Source organism: Lemur catta, chromosome 1 (genome assembly GCF_020740605.2).
Source record: "Lemur catta isolate mLemCat1 chromosome 1, mLemCat1.pri, whole genome shotgun sequence".
Lineage (NCBI taxonomy): Eukaryota > Metazoa > Chordata > Mammalia > Primates > Lemuridae > Lemur > Lemur catta.
This window is the reverse complement of record NC_059128.1, coordinates 112,338,405-112,357,249: the sequence shown is the minus strand read 5'-3', so window position 1 is coordinate 112,357,249 and position 18,845 is coordinate 112,338,405. Positions and strand designations below refer to the sequence as shown.

At 54.8% G+C, this 18,845-nt stretch overlaps 1 protein-coding gene across 2 annotated transcripts in view; it reads left to right on the top strand.

Annotated features, from left to right (window-relative positions):
* MYO1F (myosin IF) overlaps window positions 1-17,228 on the top strand; it is a 31,720-nt gene extending 14,492 nt beyond the window's left edge. Inside the window, exons 7-28 of one of the 2 annotated variants that reach the window (XM_045548125.1) lie at window positions 803-934; window positions 1,100-1,234; window positions 1,492-1,624; window positions 1,775-1,971; window positions 2,811-2,891; window positions 3,016-3,102; window positions 3,657-3,743; window positions 4,228-4,395; window positions 5,364-5,449; window positions 6,749-6,830; window positions 8,192-8,298; window positions 8,650-8,748; window positions 8,844-8,988; window positions 11,580-11,694; window positions 11,798-11,967; window positions 13,558-13,703; window positions 14,078-14,224; window positions 14,345-14,493; window positions 14,976-15,059; window positions 15,649-15,844; window positions 15,936-16,105; window positions 16,750-17,228. In XM_045548125.1, coding sequence (XP_045404081.1) covers window positions 803-934; window positions 1,100-1,234; window positions 1,492-1,624; window positions 1,775-1,971; window positions 2,811-2,891; window positions 3,016-3,102; window positions 3,657-3,743; window positions 4,228-4,395; window positions 5,364-5,449; window positions 6,749-6,830; window positions 8,192-8,298; window positions 8,650-8,748; window positions 8,844-8,988; window positions 11,580-11,694; window positions 11,798-11,967; window positions 13,558-13,703; window positions 14,078-14,224; window positions 14,345-14,493; window positions 14,976-15,059; window positions 15,649-15,844; window positions 15,936-16,105; window positions 16,750-16,826 — 2,793 coding nt within the window. In that variant the 3' untranslated portion in view covers window positions 16,827-17,228. The remainder of the gene's footprint in view (window positions 1-802; window positions 935-1,099; window positions 1,235-1,491; window positions 1,625-1,774; window positions 1,972-2,810; window positions 2,892-3,015; window positions 3,103-3,656; window positions 3,744-4,227; window positions 4,396-5,363; window positions 5,450-6,748; window positions 6,831-8,191; window positions 8,299-8,649; window positions 8,749-8,843; window positions 8,989-11,579; window positions 11,695-11,797; window positions 11,968-13,557; window positions 13,704-14,077; window positions 14,225-14,344; window positions 14,494-14,975; window positions 15,060-15,648; window positions 15,845-15,935; window positions 16,106-16,749) is intronic. The other variant, XM_045548135.1, reaches the window with a different exon arrangement.
* The last annotated feature ends 1,617 nt before the right edge of the window (window positions 17,229-18,845 follow it).

Genomic DNA, 18,845 nt, shown 5'->3' with positions numbered 1-18,845 from the left:
GCCCTTCAACCTGTGGCCAAAGCAAAATCCACATGGTGTCACAGACCAGAGAAGGCACCTGTGGGGCCCTTGCTCTGGGCTCAGGGAGGGGATATGGGAGACACCCAGAATCATTGGGACCAGTAGCATCCCATAGACACACGGAAGCCTGTGTGTCATGGTGGAAGGACAGCAGAACTCGCCAATAAAATGTGATGTTTCTGGCCAGGTATGGTGGCTCACACCAGTAATCCCAGCACTTTTGGAGTCCGAGGTGGGAAGATCACTTGAAGCCAGGAATTTGAGACCAGCCTGGGCAACATAGTGAGATCCCATCTCTACAAAAAAAAAAAATAGAAAAATTAGCCAGGTGTAGTGGCTCATGCCTGTAGTCCCACCTACTTGGGAAGCTGAGGTGGGAGGATCACTTGAGCCCAAGAGTTGGAGGCTGCAGTGAGCTATGATGGCAACACTGCACTCCAGCCTGGGTGACAGAGCAAGACCCCATCTCCAAAAAAGTGATGCTTCTGTGTGCCAGGCACAGGGCTGTGTACCCAGAGTAAGGGGCTTGGAGCATCAGAGAGGGAAAAGGGAGCATTCCTGGCCCAGAACACAGCCTGAGCACAGGCTAGGGGGTAACAGCTGGTAAAAAAGGCAAGTCGTCAAAAAGTGGGAGGTGGGGAGAGAAAACGGAGACAAGGTCATATGGGAAGAGGGGAAGAGGGGCCGGCCATATAACAACCCTCCCCAATCCTTCCCCCACTTGCACCCTTGGGACCCGGCGGGGGGGAAGGGGGAGCTGACGTGGTTCTCTCGGACTCAGGGCAAGTATTTCGAGATCCAGTTCAGCCGAGGCGGGGAGCCGGATGGGGGCAAGATCTCCAACTTCTTGCTGGAGAAGTCCCGCGTGGTGATGCAGAATGAAAGCGAAAGGAACTTCCACATCTACTACCAGGTGCAGGGAAGGGGGCCATGGGGCTGGGGCAGGGGGAGACCAACTGGACCCTGGGGGGAGACGATGGGAAGGTCGGTGTGCGGGAGCCCGCGACAAGGAGGACTGGGGGGCCACAGGGGCTGTGCCAGGCCGGCACCAGATGCGTGAGCATCACACACCCTCCAGCTGCTGGAAGGGGCCTCCCATGAACAGCGGCAGAACCTGGGGCTCATGACACCCGACTACTATTACTACCTCAACCAATCGGATACCTACAAGGTGGACGGCACCGATGACAGGAGTGACTTCGGTGAGACTCTGGTGAGCACCCGCCGCCACTGCAGCCCCCAGCCAGACCCTCAGCCCAGGGAATCCTCTCCAGTTACAGATCAGGAAACCACAGCCCAGAGAGGTGCAGGCACTTATGCAAAGTCACATGGCAAGTGGGTGAAAGAGAGAGACAGGGGAGGTGTCTTCACACCCTGAGTCCATGCTGTGGCCCTAGAAGCCCAACACCCAGAGGCAGGGTGGGGGCCAGGACTGGAGAGGCTCAGTTTCTGTCGCCGTTGTGCCCACAGAGCGCCATGCAGGTCATCGGGATTCTGCCCAATGTCCAGCAGCTGGTCCTGCAGCTGGTGGCGGGGATCTTGCACCTGGGGAACATCAGCTTCTGTGAAGACGGGAATTATGCCCGGGTGGAGAGTGTGGACCGTGAGTGTGGGTGCTGGTGGAGGGCTGCATGTGGGTGAACCGTTCAGCCCCGGGAGGGTGAAAAAGTCACAAGGACAATGATGGCATCACTGGGCAAGATGAGGAGGGAAGGAGGTCCCCACGATGCCTTCTTTTTACCTGGCCTGGCAGTCCTGGCCTTTCCCGCCTACCTGCTGGGCATCGACAGTGGGCGGCTGCAGGAGAAGCTGACCAGCCGCAAGATGGACAGTCGCTGGGGTGGGCGCAGCGAGTCCATTGACGTCACCCTCAACGTGGAACAAGCGGCCTATACCCGAGACGCCCTGGCCAAGGGACTGTACGCCCGCCTCTTCGACTTCCTTGTGGAGGCGAGTGGGGCCTGGGGCTGGAGTGCTGGGTGGATGCTCTGGGGTGACAAGCATTTATGGAGCACCTGGTGTATGCCCAGCCAAGTGGAGGAGAAGGATTGACCATCATAATCCCACCAACTCCTGGGCATGAGGGGCTTTCAGTGAAGGCAGCAGGTGGATCAGATGGAAGATTTAGAGACTTCTTCTGGCTCTGGGAAGAGGCGGTTGCTGGAGCCGCCCAGGCTCTGGGACTGGGATAGGCAATGCCGGGACGGAGAGGGGTGGGTGCATTTGAGAGCCATCAGCAGGGCTTTCCAGGGCACAAAGTGAGGGATGGAATGAGGGAGGAAGGGAACAGGAAGTGTATACAGCACTTAGTGTATGCCAGGCATGTTCTAAGCGTTTTATGTGCACCGATTTAATCTTCAAAAAAAAAAAAGTTCAAAACCAGGCTGGGCAACATAGTAAGACTCCATCTCTACAAAAAATTTTAAAAAGTAGCGGGGCGTGGTGTCGTGCACCTCTAGTCTCAGCTACCCGGGAGGCTGAGGCAGGAGCATCAGTTGAGCCCAGGATTCTGAGGTTGCAGTGCGATATGATGATGCCACTGCACTCCAGCCTGGGTGACAGAGTGGAACTCTGTCTCAAAATCAATCAATAAGGGTGAGAAAATAGAGGCACCAAGAGGTTCAGCAGCAGAGCAGCTCCCCGATCAGGAACCCCGATGTGCTAACACTTGGGTTTCTCCTGTGGGTGACTGGGGGGAGGGGCCATCGCCCGTGAACTTGGCTGAGAGCATATCTAGAGGGTGGCAGGCAGGGGGGTGCAGGTCTGACCTGTCCCCACCCGCATCCCAGGCCATCAACCGTGCAATGCAGAAGCCGCAGGAAGAGTACAGCATCGGTGTGCTGGACATCTACGGCTTTGAGATCTTCCAGGTACAGCCCCTGCCCCTGGCTGGCCCCCATCCTGTCCTCCCCGGAATTCCTGGGGCAGCCCAGTGGCCACGAAAGCCTCCAGCGTCAGCCCACCAAGGGAAGGACCCTTTTCTTCCCTCGGCAGAAAAACGGCTTTGAGCAGTTCTGCATCAACTTTGTCAATGAGAAGCTGCAGCAAATCTTTATCGAGCTCACCCTGAAGGCCGAGCAGGTGCGCAGAGCCGGCCAAGCCGCCAGGCACAGGGAATTCTGGGGAGGGACTGTGGGGGTCGCTGAGCAACTGGGGGACACCCCAGCACCTGCCCCACTCCCACCTCTCTCTGCCTCCCTGTGAGACTCCTTGGGGATATTTCCTTCTGCTTCTAAAGCTTTGCCAAAACTGGGGAACAGCCTCTTTGTTCATTCATTCGACAATGATTTACTGGGCACCTGTCATGTGACAGGTGCCACTTGGGGTGCTGGGGGAGAGACAGCCCGTGAACAAGAAGACAAGCGTCTCTCCTGTATTCCCAGGAGTTCACGGCTGCAGTGAGCCATGATCTCACCACTGCACTCCGGTCTGGGTGACAGAGTGAGAACCCACCATTGCTTAAATAAATAATTTTTATTGAAAAAAAAATTAAGGACATAATTCCTTGGCATTTCACTCAAGGGCAATGAGCTTGGTTGCCAGACACAGTCCTAAGTGAGGAGGTGGGGAAGGGGGGAGGGTCTGCGGGGACAAGGGCCCTTCACCCCCATCCCCCTCCCCTTGCCCACCCCCAGGAGGAGTACATCCAGGAGGGCATCCGCTGGACTCCCATCCAGTACTTCAACAACAAAGTCGTCTGCGACCTCATCGAAAACAAGCTGGTGAGGACTGGGCCAACTTCGGGGGGGTCCCACTAGGTCCCGGAGCTGGGCCTCAGAGACCTGGGAGGGACCCTCTCTCCCCAGCAGATGGAGCACTACTGGAATGTCCCCTCAGCCACTTCATCCATTCATTCCGCCCGCATGCTCACCTTTCACTTAGTCACTCAACAATCATTCCCCTTGGGCAGCCCTGCTTAGGGTCAGAGGGGTCAAGGTCCCAGGTCCCGCACCCCCGTCCTGAAGGGATTTCAGTCTTGGGAAGGGGCGAAGAGGCAAGGACCCCTTATGGGGTGTCCCCCACCCCCACCTGTACCCCAGTGAGCTTCCACATCTGCCCCCTCCACCCACCATGACCTTTTGCACTTGTGTTTGGAAACTCCCTCCCCCACATGCCCAGCGCTTTGCAACCTCCGTGCTGGCGAGCAACGGGATGGGGCAAACCGGGCCACACTGAGCGCCCGCCTGCCTCCCTGCACCCGTGCAGAACCCCCCGGGCATCATGAGTGTTCTGGACGACGTGTGCGCCACCATGCACGCCACGGGCGGCGGCGCTGACCAGACGCTGCTGCAGAAGCTGCAGGCAGCCGTGGGCACCCACGAGCACTTCAACAGCTGGAGCAGCGGCTTCGTCATCCACCACTACGCGGGCAAAGTGAGCCTCTCCCCGCCGGCCCCCGCGCCCCGACAGGGTGCCTCCTCTCGGACCCCAGGGCTCCCAAGTCACAGCCCCCAGCACCCAGACTGGAGCGAGCCTGCTGGGGACCCCCAAGGCCAGGGCTGCAGAAACCGGCTGGCCCCTGAGCAAGGCCACAGCTTCCCCTATGAATAGGGCAGCTCCCCTAACAGACAGAACAGAATCCCCCACCCCCACCTCGATGACCCTGACTTGGGCAGCGGACCACCAGAGGGGCCCTCACCTATGGCCACAGACCCCCCAAACCCCAATGTGACCCAATGTGAGCTGCAACCCCCTGACCAGGACACAGCCCCCGCCTTCTAATCCCAATTTGCAGAGCAAATCCCCAAGGCGCCACGGCCCAAGCTGTAAGCCACCACCCTTCGAAACGGTCTGGCACCCCTTTGGGAACCTTACCCAAGGCTACAGGAACCCACTGGCCTCTGACCCTGGCCACGGCCCCCCTCCCCAATTGCCAGGACTATAGACTCTCCCCTTGTGCTTCCATGATGCCAATGTGAGCAGCAGACATTCCCAGGGGCACCCCTAAAATGGCTGGGGCTGCAAAGCCCTGACCAGGACTGCAGAGAGCCCCCACCCTAGGCAGCAGACCCAGCCCACAAGCCTGGCCGAGCCCCCCACCCACAGCAATCCCTAGCCAGTGATGGAACACCCCTAACACAGACCCCCAGCTCCCTAACTGACCAGGACACAGAACCCCCACCGTCCCCTTCACCTCTGACCCAGGCTGCCGCCCCCTTCCAACCTCAACCTGGACATCAGACCTCCAGGGAGCCTAGCTCCCTACCCGCTATTGGGGGAAATCTTAGATACCCCCAACCAGAGCCGTAGGTACCCCCTGATCCTCTGACCCCGGAGCAAACCCCATGGGACCCCCGATCACCAGGGCTCTAAGCACCGCCCCCCCCAACCCATCCACTTAGGTCTCCTACGACGTCAGCGGCTTCTGCGAGAGGAACCGAGACGTTCTCTTCTCTGACCTCATAGAGCTGATGCAGAGCAGCGAACAGTGAGTGGTCCCGGGTGTGGGACTGGTGGGAAGACCACCGGGAACCACCACATTCTCCCCAGAGTGCCATCACCTGTGCTCAAGTTTCTCATTCATAGGTCAGGACTGGGGCCCGACAATGTCTAACAAGTTCCCAGGGGATGCTGACTGCTGGCCCAGGAACCCCACTTTGAGAATCACTGCTCTAGTTCTGTACTTTCTAGTATGGCAGAAACTGGGCCCAGGAGTTCGAGACCAGCCTGGACAACATAGCGAGACCCTGTCTCTAAAAAAAAAAAGAAACAAAAAAACACTAAGTTGCTAAAAGGCTAGATTTTTTTTTTTACTTTAATTGTGGTAAAATACACATACCATAACACTTGTCTTTTATTATTTTTTTTTTATTTTGTGGAGACAGGGTCTCTCTATCACCCAGGCTGGAGTGCAGTGGACTGACCATTCATAGCTCACTGCAACCTCAAACTCCTGGGCTCAAGTGATCCTCCTGCCTCAGCCTCCCCAGTAGCTGAGACTACAAGTGTGCGCCACCACGCCTGGCCAATTTTTTAATTTTTTGTAGAGAGGGGGGTCTCACTTGTTGCCCAGGCTGGTCTCAAACCCCTGGCCTCAAGCGATCCTGCCTCCTCGGCTGCCCAAAGTGCTCAAGTGAGCCACTGTGCCCACCCAGCATTGATCATTTTAGCTATTTTAAAGTGTACAATTCAGTGGTATTAAATGCATTCGCACAATGTTATGCAGCCATCACTACTACATAGTTCCAGAACTCTTTTATCACCCCAAACAGAAACCCTATATCCACAAAGGAATCCACTCATTCTCTGTTAGGGAGACTCAGGGAAAGTCTTATTGAGATGAGAGAGAGAGGCGTGAATGCAGCAAAAGTTGATGGTGGACACTTAGGGTGTTTCCCGTCTTTGGCTGTCACACACGGAGCCACAGCAGTGAGCGTCTCTGTACGTATTTCTTTGCACACGCATGCCACCATGTACAGGTAGAGTGGCTCCTCCCGAAGGGACCTTCCCCTGCTTCCTGAGATGCCGTACCCATTGATATAATTTACTATGTTTACTATGTCATTTAACTTTATTCTGTTGCACGATCTCAGAAGTTGTAAAAAGTGCATGTAAATTAAGGGACCAAAAAGACAAAACCAGCCTTCCCGGTCTCACCCATCACAGCACACACACCTCGCATTCAGAGAACGGTATTTTGCATCGTGCCACCGAGGCAGCCCCACCTCTGGGGGAGGGAGCCTCGGAGTCCAGCTACACCTTTAACCCCCACCCTTCCCCTGCCCAGGGCCTTCCTCCGGATGCTCTTTCCCGAAAAGCTGGATGGGGACAAGAAGGGCCGCCCCAGCACCGCGGGCTCCAAGATCAAGGTGGGCGCCACCCCCCCACACACCTGGTGTCTGGACTCTGCTTCTCTCCTCGTTCCAATGTCTGTCTTTCCCCCATCCCCCGGGGCCTCTGCCTCTGTCTGTGTCATCCTCTGTCCAACAGGGTCTTCCTCCAGCTCTGGGGCTGGGGGCTTGGACCAGCTTCCTTGAGGTCACCCTCAACTCCTTAACTCCAGAAGTGAACCATCATCCTCGTGCATTTTTTTTTATATTTTAGTTATTTGCCACTTTTTTATAAATTGTGGTAAACTATACATGATGTAAAATTTGCCATCTGAACCATTTTTTTCAGTGGCATTAAGCACATTCACAGTGCTGTGCAGCTGTCACCACCCTCCACCTCCAGAACTTTCTCACCTTCCCAAACTGAAACTCTGTCCCCATGAAACACTCACCCCCTGCCCCCTCCCCAGCCCCTGACACCCACCACTCTACTTCCTGTCTCTGTGGATCTGACGACTCTCAGGACCTCCTGTGAGTGGAATCACACAGGATTTGTCCTTCTGTGACTGGTTTATTTCACAGAGCACGATGTCCTCAAGTTCACCCATGATGTAGCTGGTGTCAGAATTTCCTTCCTTTTTCAGGCTGAATAATATTCCAGTGTGTGGATGGACCACATTGTGTTCATCTGTCCGTCTGTCCATGGACACTCGGGCTGCTTCCACCCTTTGGCTCTTGTGAATAGTGTTGCTGTGACTGTGGGGTTCCCAGTTTAATAACCATTTATTGAGCACTTACTCAGTGCTGGCAACAAACATGGGACACTTTACATACGTGAGGAATTAACTTAGCCTGACCTGGAAGATGGGGACACCAAGGATCAGAGAGGGGCGACCACTCACCCAGGCCACACAGCAGAGCCTCAGTTGACGTTCTCCCCAGTGTTACCCCCTGGAATGCCTCCTTTTCTGGTCTCCCTCCCTCCCCGAGTGACTAAAATTAACAATCCAAGGCTGACCTCTCAGGGACACATGCACACACTCACATACACGAGTCCTGACTTCCAAAGTACCCATCTCCCGAAGGACAAGCAGAAATGTTCTCCTGAGTGCTCTGTTATTCAGTCAATAAATGTTTCCTGAGCACATACTATGCGCCCAGCTAAGTGGCGAGTGTGGCAGCTGTGAGCACTCCTAGTCTGGGGGACGAGGGTCGAGGAGACACCCAATATCAGTCCCACGTGCTGTGCACTGATGGGGGATGCACAGACCAGGGGGACACCCAGCCCCTGTGGTTCATCAGCTGCTAGTCCCCACCCCCCTTGGGGCTGGATCCAAGATGGGGAGAAGGGAGGGGCCAGAGGGGCCCATCTGTGTCCACCACCTTCTCCTCCACCTCAGAAACAAGCCAATGACCTGGTGGCCACGCTGAAGCGGTGCACACCCCACTACATCCGATGCATCAAGCCCAACGAGACCAAGAGGCCCCGGGACTGGGAGGAGAACAGGTGACAGCTTCTCCACTGCCTGACCCCAGCCTGATTCCCCGCCAGGATCCAGCCCCAGACTGACTCAGGCTGAGCCCGGGACCCCCACAAAACCCCTCAGTGCCCTAGGGTACACCTAGAACTGACCAAGATGTCCCCAACGGCCAACTTCCAGGGACTAGCACGGCCTCCCAGCTCCCTAGGCCCAACCTCCAGAACTTACTCCCACGCTGACCCCTGAAGCAACCCCAGACCTCAGAATTCACCCCCCAAACTTCCCTGGACCTCCCCCTAGGCCCCACCTCCAGCATCTCCCACACCTCCAGGATAGGTGAGACCCTGCTGTAGGGACTCAGGCTGCCCTTCCCACAGGGTCAAGCACCAGGTGGAGTACCTAGGACTGAAGGAGAACATCAGGGTGCGCCGGGCGGGCTTCGCCTACCGCCGCCAGTTCTCCAAGTTCCTGCAGAGGTGAGGCGCCCCTGCCCCTGCCCCTGCCCCTCCCCAGAGTGACCACCCAGCCCTGTCTGCTCCAAAGCTTCACACACCTTGCCCTCTGCCACCAGGTATGCCATCCTGACCCCTGAGACGTGGCCGCGGTGGCGTGGTGACGAACGTCAGGGTGTCCAGCACCTGCTTCGGGCGGTCAACATGGAACCCGACCAGTACCAGATGGGCAGCACCAAGGTCTTTGTCAAGAACCCGGAGTCGGTAAGAGTGTGTGTGAGACAGAGGCAGCAGAGGAGAGAGAAAGACAGGGAGAGAGATGTATGAGACTGAAAGGCCAGGAGCTGTGGCTCACACCTGTAATCCTAGCACTCTGGGAGGCCTAGGCGGGAGGATTGCCTGAGGTCAGGAGTTCGAGACAAGCCTCAGCAAGAGCGAGAGCCTGTCTACTAAAAACAGAAAGAAATTAGCTGGGCAACTAGAAATGGAAAAAATTAGCTGGGTGTGGTGGCGCATGCCTATAGTTCCAGCTACTCAGGAGGCTGAGGCAGGAGGTTCGCTTGAGCCCAGGAGTTTGAGGCTACAGTGAGCTATGATGACCCCACTGCACTCCAGCCTGGGCAACAGAGTGAGACCCAGTCTCCAAAAAAAAAGGAAAAAAATCCTCAAGTGTCTTACCTGCCTGTTGGCCTTTATGACCCATAACCCCAGGTGTACTGGCTTGCTAGGGCTGCTGTGACAAAGTACTACAAACTAGATGGCTTCACACAAGTTTATTCCCTCGCTGTTCTGGAGGCCACAAGTCCAAACTCAACGTGTCAGCAGGGCCACACTCTCTCTGAAGGCTCCAAGAATCCTTCTTTGCCACTCCCTAACTTGGCTGCCAGCAACCTTTGGCCTACCTTGGCTTACAGATGCATCACTCCAATCTTTGCCTCCCTCTTCATGTGGCCTTTTTTTCTGAGACAGACTCTCGCTCAGTTGCCCAGGCTAGAGTGCTGTGGCATCAGCCTAGCTCACAGCAACCTCAAACTCCTGGGCTAAAGCAACCCTCCTGCCTCAGCCTCCCGAGTAGCTGGGACTACAGGCATGTGCCACCAGGCCCAGCTAATTTTTTTATATTTTTAGTAGAGATGCAGTCTCACTCTTGCTCAGGCTGGTCTCGAACTCCTGACCTCAAACTATCCTCCTGCCTCAGCCTCCCAGAGTGCTAGGATTACAGGCGTGAGCCACTGTCCCCAGCCGGCCTTCTTCCCACTGTGTTATTTGGGTCCAAATTTCCCTCTTACAGAAATCACATTGGATTGGGTTTATATTGAATTTAGGGTCCACCCTAATGCAGTATGGCCTCATTTTAACTTGATGACATCTGCAAAGACCCTGTTTCCAAATAAGGTCCCATTCACAGATTCTGGGTAGGCATGACTTGGAGGGGACACTGTTCAATCCAATATACCCAGGATAAGCTCAGATTCTTGTAGGTCTCCTGCCTCTTAAGCATGCAAAACCCAGCCTCCCATAGCAAGAAGGAGATGCATTTTAAACTCTTTAGACAATGAAGATTCATTTCCCAAACTGAAAACAGATCCCCTTCACTGGGCAGAAATAACCTCTCAGCACCCCACATGATGCACTTATGACACCTCCAGCTGTGCTATACGGGGCCCTGCGCACAGACCCACAGACTGCTGCTCTGAGAAACAGAAGATACAAACTCCGCTCAGCTCCCTGCAACCTACGAAACTGCAGTGCTATTTTTTTTCTTCCTGGTGGGACAACTTCCCACTTTTTAGAAATAGTTATAAACCCCTACAGTTTTGAAAGTCCCCTGAGATAAACATTTTTAAATGCATTTGAACTAAGTATCTCCAGGATTCTTGCAAGGAGCTCTAAGGTTTCTTGGAGACATCAGTTTGAAAACCACCTTGGCCAGAAAAGCAGGCAGCTGGGCTCTTAGCAGCAAAGTGGTAATTACGTACTTGAGAAATCCCTCTGGGTGAAATGCTAATTATTTTTCTAAATAAAGCTCAATTTTATGTTCAGTAATATTTCCCATCTTCACTGATTGACAATGCTGTCCCTTTTATCCCTAAATTTCTGTTTGAATTAGGATATTTTCCAGGCATCTGCCCTATTCCAACTGATGGTTCTATTCTCTGGCCAGCACCTCATTGTTTTTATTAATGTAGATTTATAATATTTTAATATCCAATAGGTCCCTCTCTTTGTTCGCCTGTTATTATCATCAAATACAAATGAACAGACATTCTTCACAGCATTTCCACTTTGGCTTGTTCTGTGTAATTTATCCTCTAAGTCCCCTCCGGGTCTGGGCCTTTTCTCTGCTTTCTGCAAAAGCTTCCTTTCTGGGGCTGCCATGTATGGATGTGCAGGTTGTATACTGCACAAGCACTGATTGCCAGTCACATCAGTCCTATATATCAGATTTTCATATTTACTACATTTTATTGGTTTTCAAAGATGCATACTGGTTCTCATTTCTACCATGTCTGAAATTGGGGTGCACCTTACATGGATGGTGTGTATTAGCTTCGTTAGCAGTGTGAGAAACCATGATGTTATACTGTTTCTGGCAAGGCCACACAGCTAAGAAGTGGCAAAGCTGGGATTTGAAGCCAGAGAGACAAATTCACCACTATAATTTAATGCAGAAATGTGTACCCCATTTTGCAAGGGTATCCCAGGTCCAGTCATTTGGAGGAAGAAAAAAAAAAATTGACTACATGTGTTTGGGCGGTGTGAGCAAAAGCATGTGAGTGGGGTGGGCCCAGGGGAAACCAGGGATTGCAGCCCCTGGGGAGGCACCAAGACCCACCACCCAACCTCTTGCCCAGCTTTTCCTCCTGGAGGAGATGCGAGAGCGAAAGTTCGACGGCTTTGCCCGCACCATCCAGAAGGCCTGGCGGCGTCACGTGGCAGTCCGGAAGTACGAAGAGATGCGAGAGGAAGGTGAGAGGTTTCATTCAGGTGGGAGGTTCAGGGCTGGCACAGACAGACCTGGAGAAGCCCGGCCACAATCTCCACCCCCACCCCCCACCCCACGTCCCCATAGCTTGCAATATCCTGCTCAACAAGAAGGAGCGGAGGCGGAACAGCATCAATCGGAACTTCGTTGGGGACTACCTGGGACTGGAGGAGCGGCCAGAATTGCGCCAGTTCCTGGGCAAGAGGGAGCGGGTGGACTTCGCTGACTCGGTCACCAAGTATGACCGTCGATTCAAGGTGAGGCTCCAGTGGGTAGGAACACCCAAGACCCTGGCTGCAGCCTGGCACCCGCACCAGAGATACACCCTCACCTGGCCCAGATGTACCTGTCCACAGGTATATATTCCCCAAGCCTAGATCCCATGACAGATACATTCTCACTTGGCACAGACATACCTGCCCCCCAGATACACACTCAACTGTGGTAGATACAGCTATCCATCAAACATGCCCCCATGTAGCCCAGACATAACCTGTCCAACAGATACACCCTCACCTAGCCAGACACATCTCTCCACAATTCACACATTCACCTTACCCAGAAGCTCTGACCACAGGGCCACCCTCATCTATCCTGAACATATCTATCCATTAGGTACACACCTTCACCCAGGCTAGACCACCTGCCAATAAGATATACCTTCACCTGGCCCAGATACACCTGTCTACAGGTACACTCTCACCTGACTCAGGCAGCCTAGTCTATAGGTACATGCCCAACTGGTCCAGACAGCCATTGACCAGTTGCTTACTCTCAACCTGGTCCAGACACTTCTGTCCACAGGGATATACCATATAACCTGTGCACTCACACTTGGCCCAAACAGGTGGGGACCTCCACCACAGATACATCTAATCACCTAGCCCGGACATTCCTGTCCACAGGTACACCCACACCTGGCCTGTGTACACTGAACTGGGCCAGACATTCCTGTCCAGCAGGTACTCTCACTTGGCCCTTACCACATCTCACATCCCAGACTCTGTCATCTAGCCCAGAAACTTGCCCTACCGCCACCTTAGAGAGCCCTACGTGGGAGTTACATGCTGAGATAACCTATATACCTTTACCTGCATAGACACTCTCACACAGCCTGGATGCCGCCACCTTGTCTTGGACAGGTTTATGTGACAGGTACACCCTCCCGTGGTCTGTACAACCTCACAGCCCTGACCTCCTTACCAGGCTTGGGTACCTTCACCTGACCCATACATCTTTACCTGCTTTGGACAGGAGTATGTGACAGGTATACGCTCTCAGCTGACCTGTATACATCATCTAGGATATGTGCACCTAGGTGGGTACCCAGCTGTGCCCACAGGCACGGCTCAGCAGACTTACATATATATTCACACTCCCACCAGGTACACCCTCACCTGCCTTCCTGTACAAAACCATACAGGTCAGACACACACCTGCTGCTTACTACCTTTCATGACCCAGAGGTCCTATCTAGCTACCTGACTTGCACACCCTCACCGGAATCAAAATATCTTTACCTGAGCTGGCTACAGTCATATGACTCAAGCACTTTCACCTGGTCCAAGGGTTCTCATCTGGCCCAGACACTCGTGTCCACATGCTCCACCTGCCCTGTACCTGTTCACTGGTCCAGACACCCCTTTCTAGCCAATGCAGCCTCACTTGATCTCCTCCTATTTTTTATATAACTTAACAACTCATACACCTTCACCTGGAGGGAACCCCCCCCCAACTCACCTGACCTGGACACCTTCCCCTGACCTGCCAGCACCGCCCCTCTGCCTGGGGTTGACCCCCTGGGGCCAGAGCTCCAGCCACCAGCCTCTGGTCCTGCGTCCTCACAGCCCATCAAACGGGACTTGATCCTGACACCCAAGTGCGTGTATGTGATTGGGCGAGAGAAGGTGAAGAAGGGACCCGAGAAGGGCCAGGTGTGTGAAGTCTTGAAAAAGAAATTGGAGATCCAGGCCCTGCGGGGAGTCTCCCTCAGGTGAGGCTACGCCCCTACCTGCCCCACAATCACCTTCACTGTCCCCTTGTGATTACAGCTGCCTTCATTCCTGTTACCCCACCTCTTACCCTGACAACCTTACCTGCTGCTATACCTGCAGGCGTCTCTTGGCCCTACCTGACACGTTCACCTGTCCCTACACTCATGATCCTTACTTGCCAACAGCGTCAGTCACCGCACCTTACCCTCCTCCTACCACACCTCACCTGGCCTTGCCACCTTCCTTCCCCTGCTCCGCCCAACGTGGGTTGCCCCCTTACGTGGCACTATCCTGTTGCATCTATCGCAGAAGTTCGTTCTCCAGCCCACCTTCCCTGTCGCTCTCACCTGCCTTTCCTCCCGCCCCTCCCCAGCACGCGGCAGGACGACTTCTTCATCCTGCAAGAGGACGCCACCGACAGCTTCCTGGAGAGCGTCTTCAAGACCGAGTTCGTCAGCCTGCTGTGCAAGCGCTTCGAGGAGGCGGCACGGAGGCCCCTGCCTCTCACCTTTAGCGACACGTACGGGCCCCGCCCCAGCACAGAGTCCCCCTCCACCCCCCGGACCCCGCCGACCTGTGTCCCTGTCCCGGCCCAAGGGAACCCCCGCGGGCGCCCCCAAGCTTCCTCCTCTCCCCACAGACTACAGTTCCGGGTGAAGAAGGAGGGCTGGGGCGGAGGCGGCACCCGCAGCGTAACCTTCACTCGCGGCTCTGGCGAGGTGGCGGTGCTCAAGGCCAGCGGCCGAGTCCTCACGGTCACCGTGGGGGACGGGCTGCCCAAGAGCTCCAGTGAGTCTGCGCGGAACCGGGAGGCGGAGACGAAGGGGCTGTCGGGAAAAGGCGGGCCCTTGGGGGGGGTAGGCGGGACCAGAGAGGAAACCAATCATGGCTGTAGGGGCGGGGCCAGTGGGACTGCTTAAGAGTGGGCGAGGGCCATAGAGAGACTTGTAGAGGACGCGGCTTTGGAGCGGTGACCAATGAGTGGGCGAGAAATGAGGAGGGGCGCGGCCAGAGACGCAACCGTGGAACTCGCTAATAATGAGGGCGTATCCTGCAGTGGGCGGGCCCAGGGAGCGGGGATCTGTGATTAGGTGAGGTCGGGAGGCGGGACCAATTACTGGGCGGAGCCAGCGTGCCAATAAGTAAGGGGAGGTGCGGATGGGCTAGCCAGTGTCGCTAAGGGGGCGGAGTCAGGAGGCGGAGCCGTAGTGGGCGGGGCCAAGAGCCTGGTCTGGCCGCCACTCAAATTCCTGCATCCTTTCCTCTTCCAGAGCCTACGCGGAAAGGAATGGCCCAGGGAAGACCCCGAAGGTCGGCCCCGGCCCCTACCCGGGCGGCTCCTGGGCCCCCTAGAGGTGAGGAGACGCCTCTCACTAAGTGTCGCTCTAGCGGGCTCCAGACCTCCAGTCAACGGAATCCAACAAGCACAACTGACCACTGTCTTCTCTGTCCAAAACTCTCCATAGCTTCAGATCTCCCACAGAATAAAGGCTGAGCTTAGCCTGGCATTCAAAGCCCTTCCAAATCCAACTCCAGCTAACCCCTGGCCTCTTCTCTCCTCCCACCCTACTCTCCTGTCACGCAAACTACATCTTATTTTGCCAACTCACCAAGTTTATTCTTACCTCCAGGCCTTTGCTTGGTGCTGTCTTCTCTGCTTGTCTCCCGAACTCCCACTCCATTTGTTGAGCTCTTATTCATCCTTTAAGACCCACCCACAAAACCCCTTCTACAGAGGAGGAGAAGGGGAAACTTCCCCCTGCAAAGCCTTCTTCTAGGCCCTCCTAGCCCCCCGGGTCTCTCCCTCTGGCCCAGCCAGCCCTTACCACACTGTGTTGAGAGTGTGGCTGCCTCCTGCCTCAGACTGGGGGCCTGGAGTTGAGTCTTCCTCACATGTTCCTAGCACCACCCTAATAAATGCTCTCATCCTTGCTCCTGCCACAGGCCTAGACCGCAATGGGGTGCCTCCCTCTGCCAAAAGGAGCCCCTTGCCACTGGAGATCACATCTGGAGGGGGCTCCAGGAGGCCTCCCCAGGGCCCTCCGTCCTCAAACCTGGCAGCCAGCAGACGCCACCGGGCACAGCCACCCTCGGAGCACAACACAGAATTCCTCAACGTGCCTGACCAGGGCATGGCCGGGTAGGTGGGGTGGTAGGGCAGCCCCAGGAGGTGGGCAGGGGATAGGGGAGTGAGTGTCTGGGGCTGTGGTGAGCACCCACTGTGCCCACAGCATGCAGAGGAAGCGCAGCGTGGGGCAGCGACCCGTCCCCGGCGTGGGCCGACCGAAGCCCCAGCCTCGGACACATGGCCCCAGGTGCCGGGCACTTTACCAATACGTGGGCCAAGATGTGGACGAGCTGAGCTTCAATGTGAATGAAGTCATCGAGATCCTCATGGAAGGTGTGTGGACCATGGCAGAGGTTGGGGTGAGGGGCGACATCAGAACCCTGATGCAGCCACACAGCCCCCCATCAATGCACACCCCTCCCACGGGAGAACAAAGATGACCAGTTCACAGCCCACCCCCCGGCAGAGATGCACTCTTCTATGCCAGCGGCTGCATAGGCTAGGTGGCCCGGAGGCCACCTCCTAAGCCACCCTAGGGATCAGGCCTCATTTTTCTCACCTGTCAAACATGAGGCTTATAGCAGAACCTGCCTCAAAATCCCTTATGGGTAGGAGAGGTGTCACAGCTGGATGGCCCAAGCCACTTCCTATTTTAGTCCCCAGGGGGTCCAGAGACCCTGCTGTTGGACACAGGAGCCCTACAAGGGTCAAGAAGACCTGGTCACACCTAAGGGAGGGGGTGCTGTAGAAGGAGGTAGAAGAGGGAAATACACAAGCAAATGTTCTAGAAGGTGACAGTGTGAGCCCGTGGCTGGGAAAGACCTGTGTCCCTCCCTCTCTCCACCCAGTTGTTCCTTCTACCACTGCTTTCTGCCAGGTCAGGAGCCTGGAGATGAACAAGGTGGACAACAGAGTGGGCATGAGGTCTTTCTCCAGGGCTGGCTGGGTACCCTCTCAACCTCTTTTCTCTCTCACAGACCCCTCGGGCTGGTGGAAGGGCCGGCTGCATGGCCAAGAGGGCCTCTTTCCTGGAAACTACGTGGAGAAGATCTGAGCTGGGGACTTGGTATTCTGCCCTCCCGCATGCCCGCCCACCTGCCAGGGAGCCAGACCCTGCCCACAGGAGCCTCGTTTATTGCGGCTGCGTTAGCCTGAAAGTCCAGTCCTGTGACTTCCAGCCCAGCCCAGGCCCTCCCTGGATCTCAGGGTCACTGCTGCAGCCCCCTCCCCAGGGCCCCGGTCTCACCCACGTCACACCCATTGCCCGTCTCCGTGTCTTCACATGTCAAATGGAGCTACCAGCAGAATCTACCTCCCAGCTGCCCTGTGATTATGAAGTGAATCAGGTCCTGTGCTGTTGGCAAAGTGCCAGGCACAGTCGGGGGGTGTCCTGGACAAGCGTGACTTTGCTCCTTCTCTCATCACTGAGGCAATAAACGTTTGCTGGGTGAAAGCATGAGTTAGCTTAACTAAATGCCCGGCGACAGTCCCACAACCCCGTGAGGCAGGAAGCGTGAATGTTCCCATTTCACAGGTGGAAAAATGGTCAGGACTTAATGTGACAATATTTGATGGCCCAGGATGGACATCCTCAGCCCTTCAGAAAGAAGACAGTCTGGGAGAGAAGGGGACAGACTTGTGGGGGCAGGAGCAGGGGCTCAGCACTGCGCTAGAGAAGGGATAGGTGCTGCAATTAGTTCTCAACAGCCCTTTTTATGGTCAATCATTATGTGGATGTAGAAAAATCCAAACTCTAAAATCATTTAGAGTTGCCGAATGTGTGCAACTGAATCCCGGGGTTGGGGGGACGTTCTCAAGAGGTCTTGAGAAAATGCACCCAAGGGGGTTGAATTACAGTTCAGTTTTACAAATTCATGGGGACAGGAATTACAGGTGAAATCATAATCAATACATGGAAGGTGTACATCAGTTTGGCCCAAAAAGGCCAGACATCTCAAAACAGGAGCTTACATGTCATAGGTAGGTTTTAAGGAGTCTTTAGTTGACAATTGGTTGGAGTTAAGTTTTGGTTAAAGACCTGGAGTCAGTGGAAGGGAATGCTTAAGATCGGAGTCTGGGACCAGTGCATTGGCTCACGCCTGTAATCCTAGCACTTTGGGAGACTGAGGTGGAAGGATCACTTGAAGCCAGGAGTTCGAGACCAGCCTGAGCAAGTGTGAGATCCCATCTCTACAAAAGATAGAAAAATTAGGGTGTGGTGACGCATGCCTGTAGTCCCAGCTACTTGGGAAGCTGAGGCAGAAGGATCACTTGAGCCCAGGAGTTTGAGGTTGCTGTGAGCTATGATGATGCCACTGCACTGTAGCCCAGGGCAACAGAGTGAGACCTTGTTTCAAATAAAAGAGTCACGCTGGTCTTGAACTCTTGACCTGAGGAGTGCTGAGATAATAGGCGTGAGCCACCCCACCTGGCCGGAACAGGGATGTTTAAATAGGAGAGAGACTTGACTTTTTACACGTTTATGTTGTTTGAATTTACAGCGGGAGGATCACTTGAGGTCAGGAGTTTGAGACCAGCCTAAGCAATATAGCAAGACCCCATCTCTCCCAAAAATTAGCTGGGCAGGGCAGTACATGCCTGTGGTCCCGGCTACTCAGGAGGCTGAAGCAGGAGGATCACTTGAGGCCAGGAGTTCAAGGCTGCAGTGAGCTATGATGACACCACTGAACTCCAGTGTGGGCGGCAGTGTGAGAGCCTGTCTCCTAAGATAAAATAAAATCCCTGTTCCCCTTCCCAGGTTTTTAATATCTCCTTCTAAGGGTATTCTCTGCCCATGGGTACATCTTATTTCACAGATGAAAATACATTGCGCACAAAGTCTACACTTCTAGAACGCAACGAACACCTCTTGAATGGTTGAATAATGTATTAGAGACTTAAGATCTGAGATGTACTTTACCATTCTGCCAACAGTCCATCCTCCATATGACTGCCAGGGATCAGATGGTGCACCTCCCTGCGCTAAAAAGTCATCAGTGGTTACAACACTGAAACCGCACTCCCTCTCTCCACCACCCACAAAGCCCTGTATGACCTGCCCTGCACCATGTTC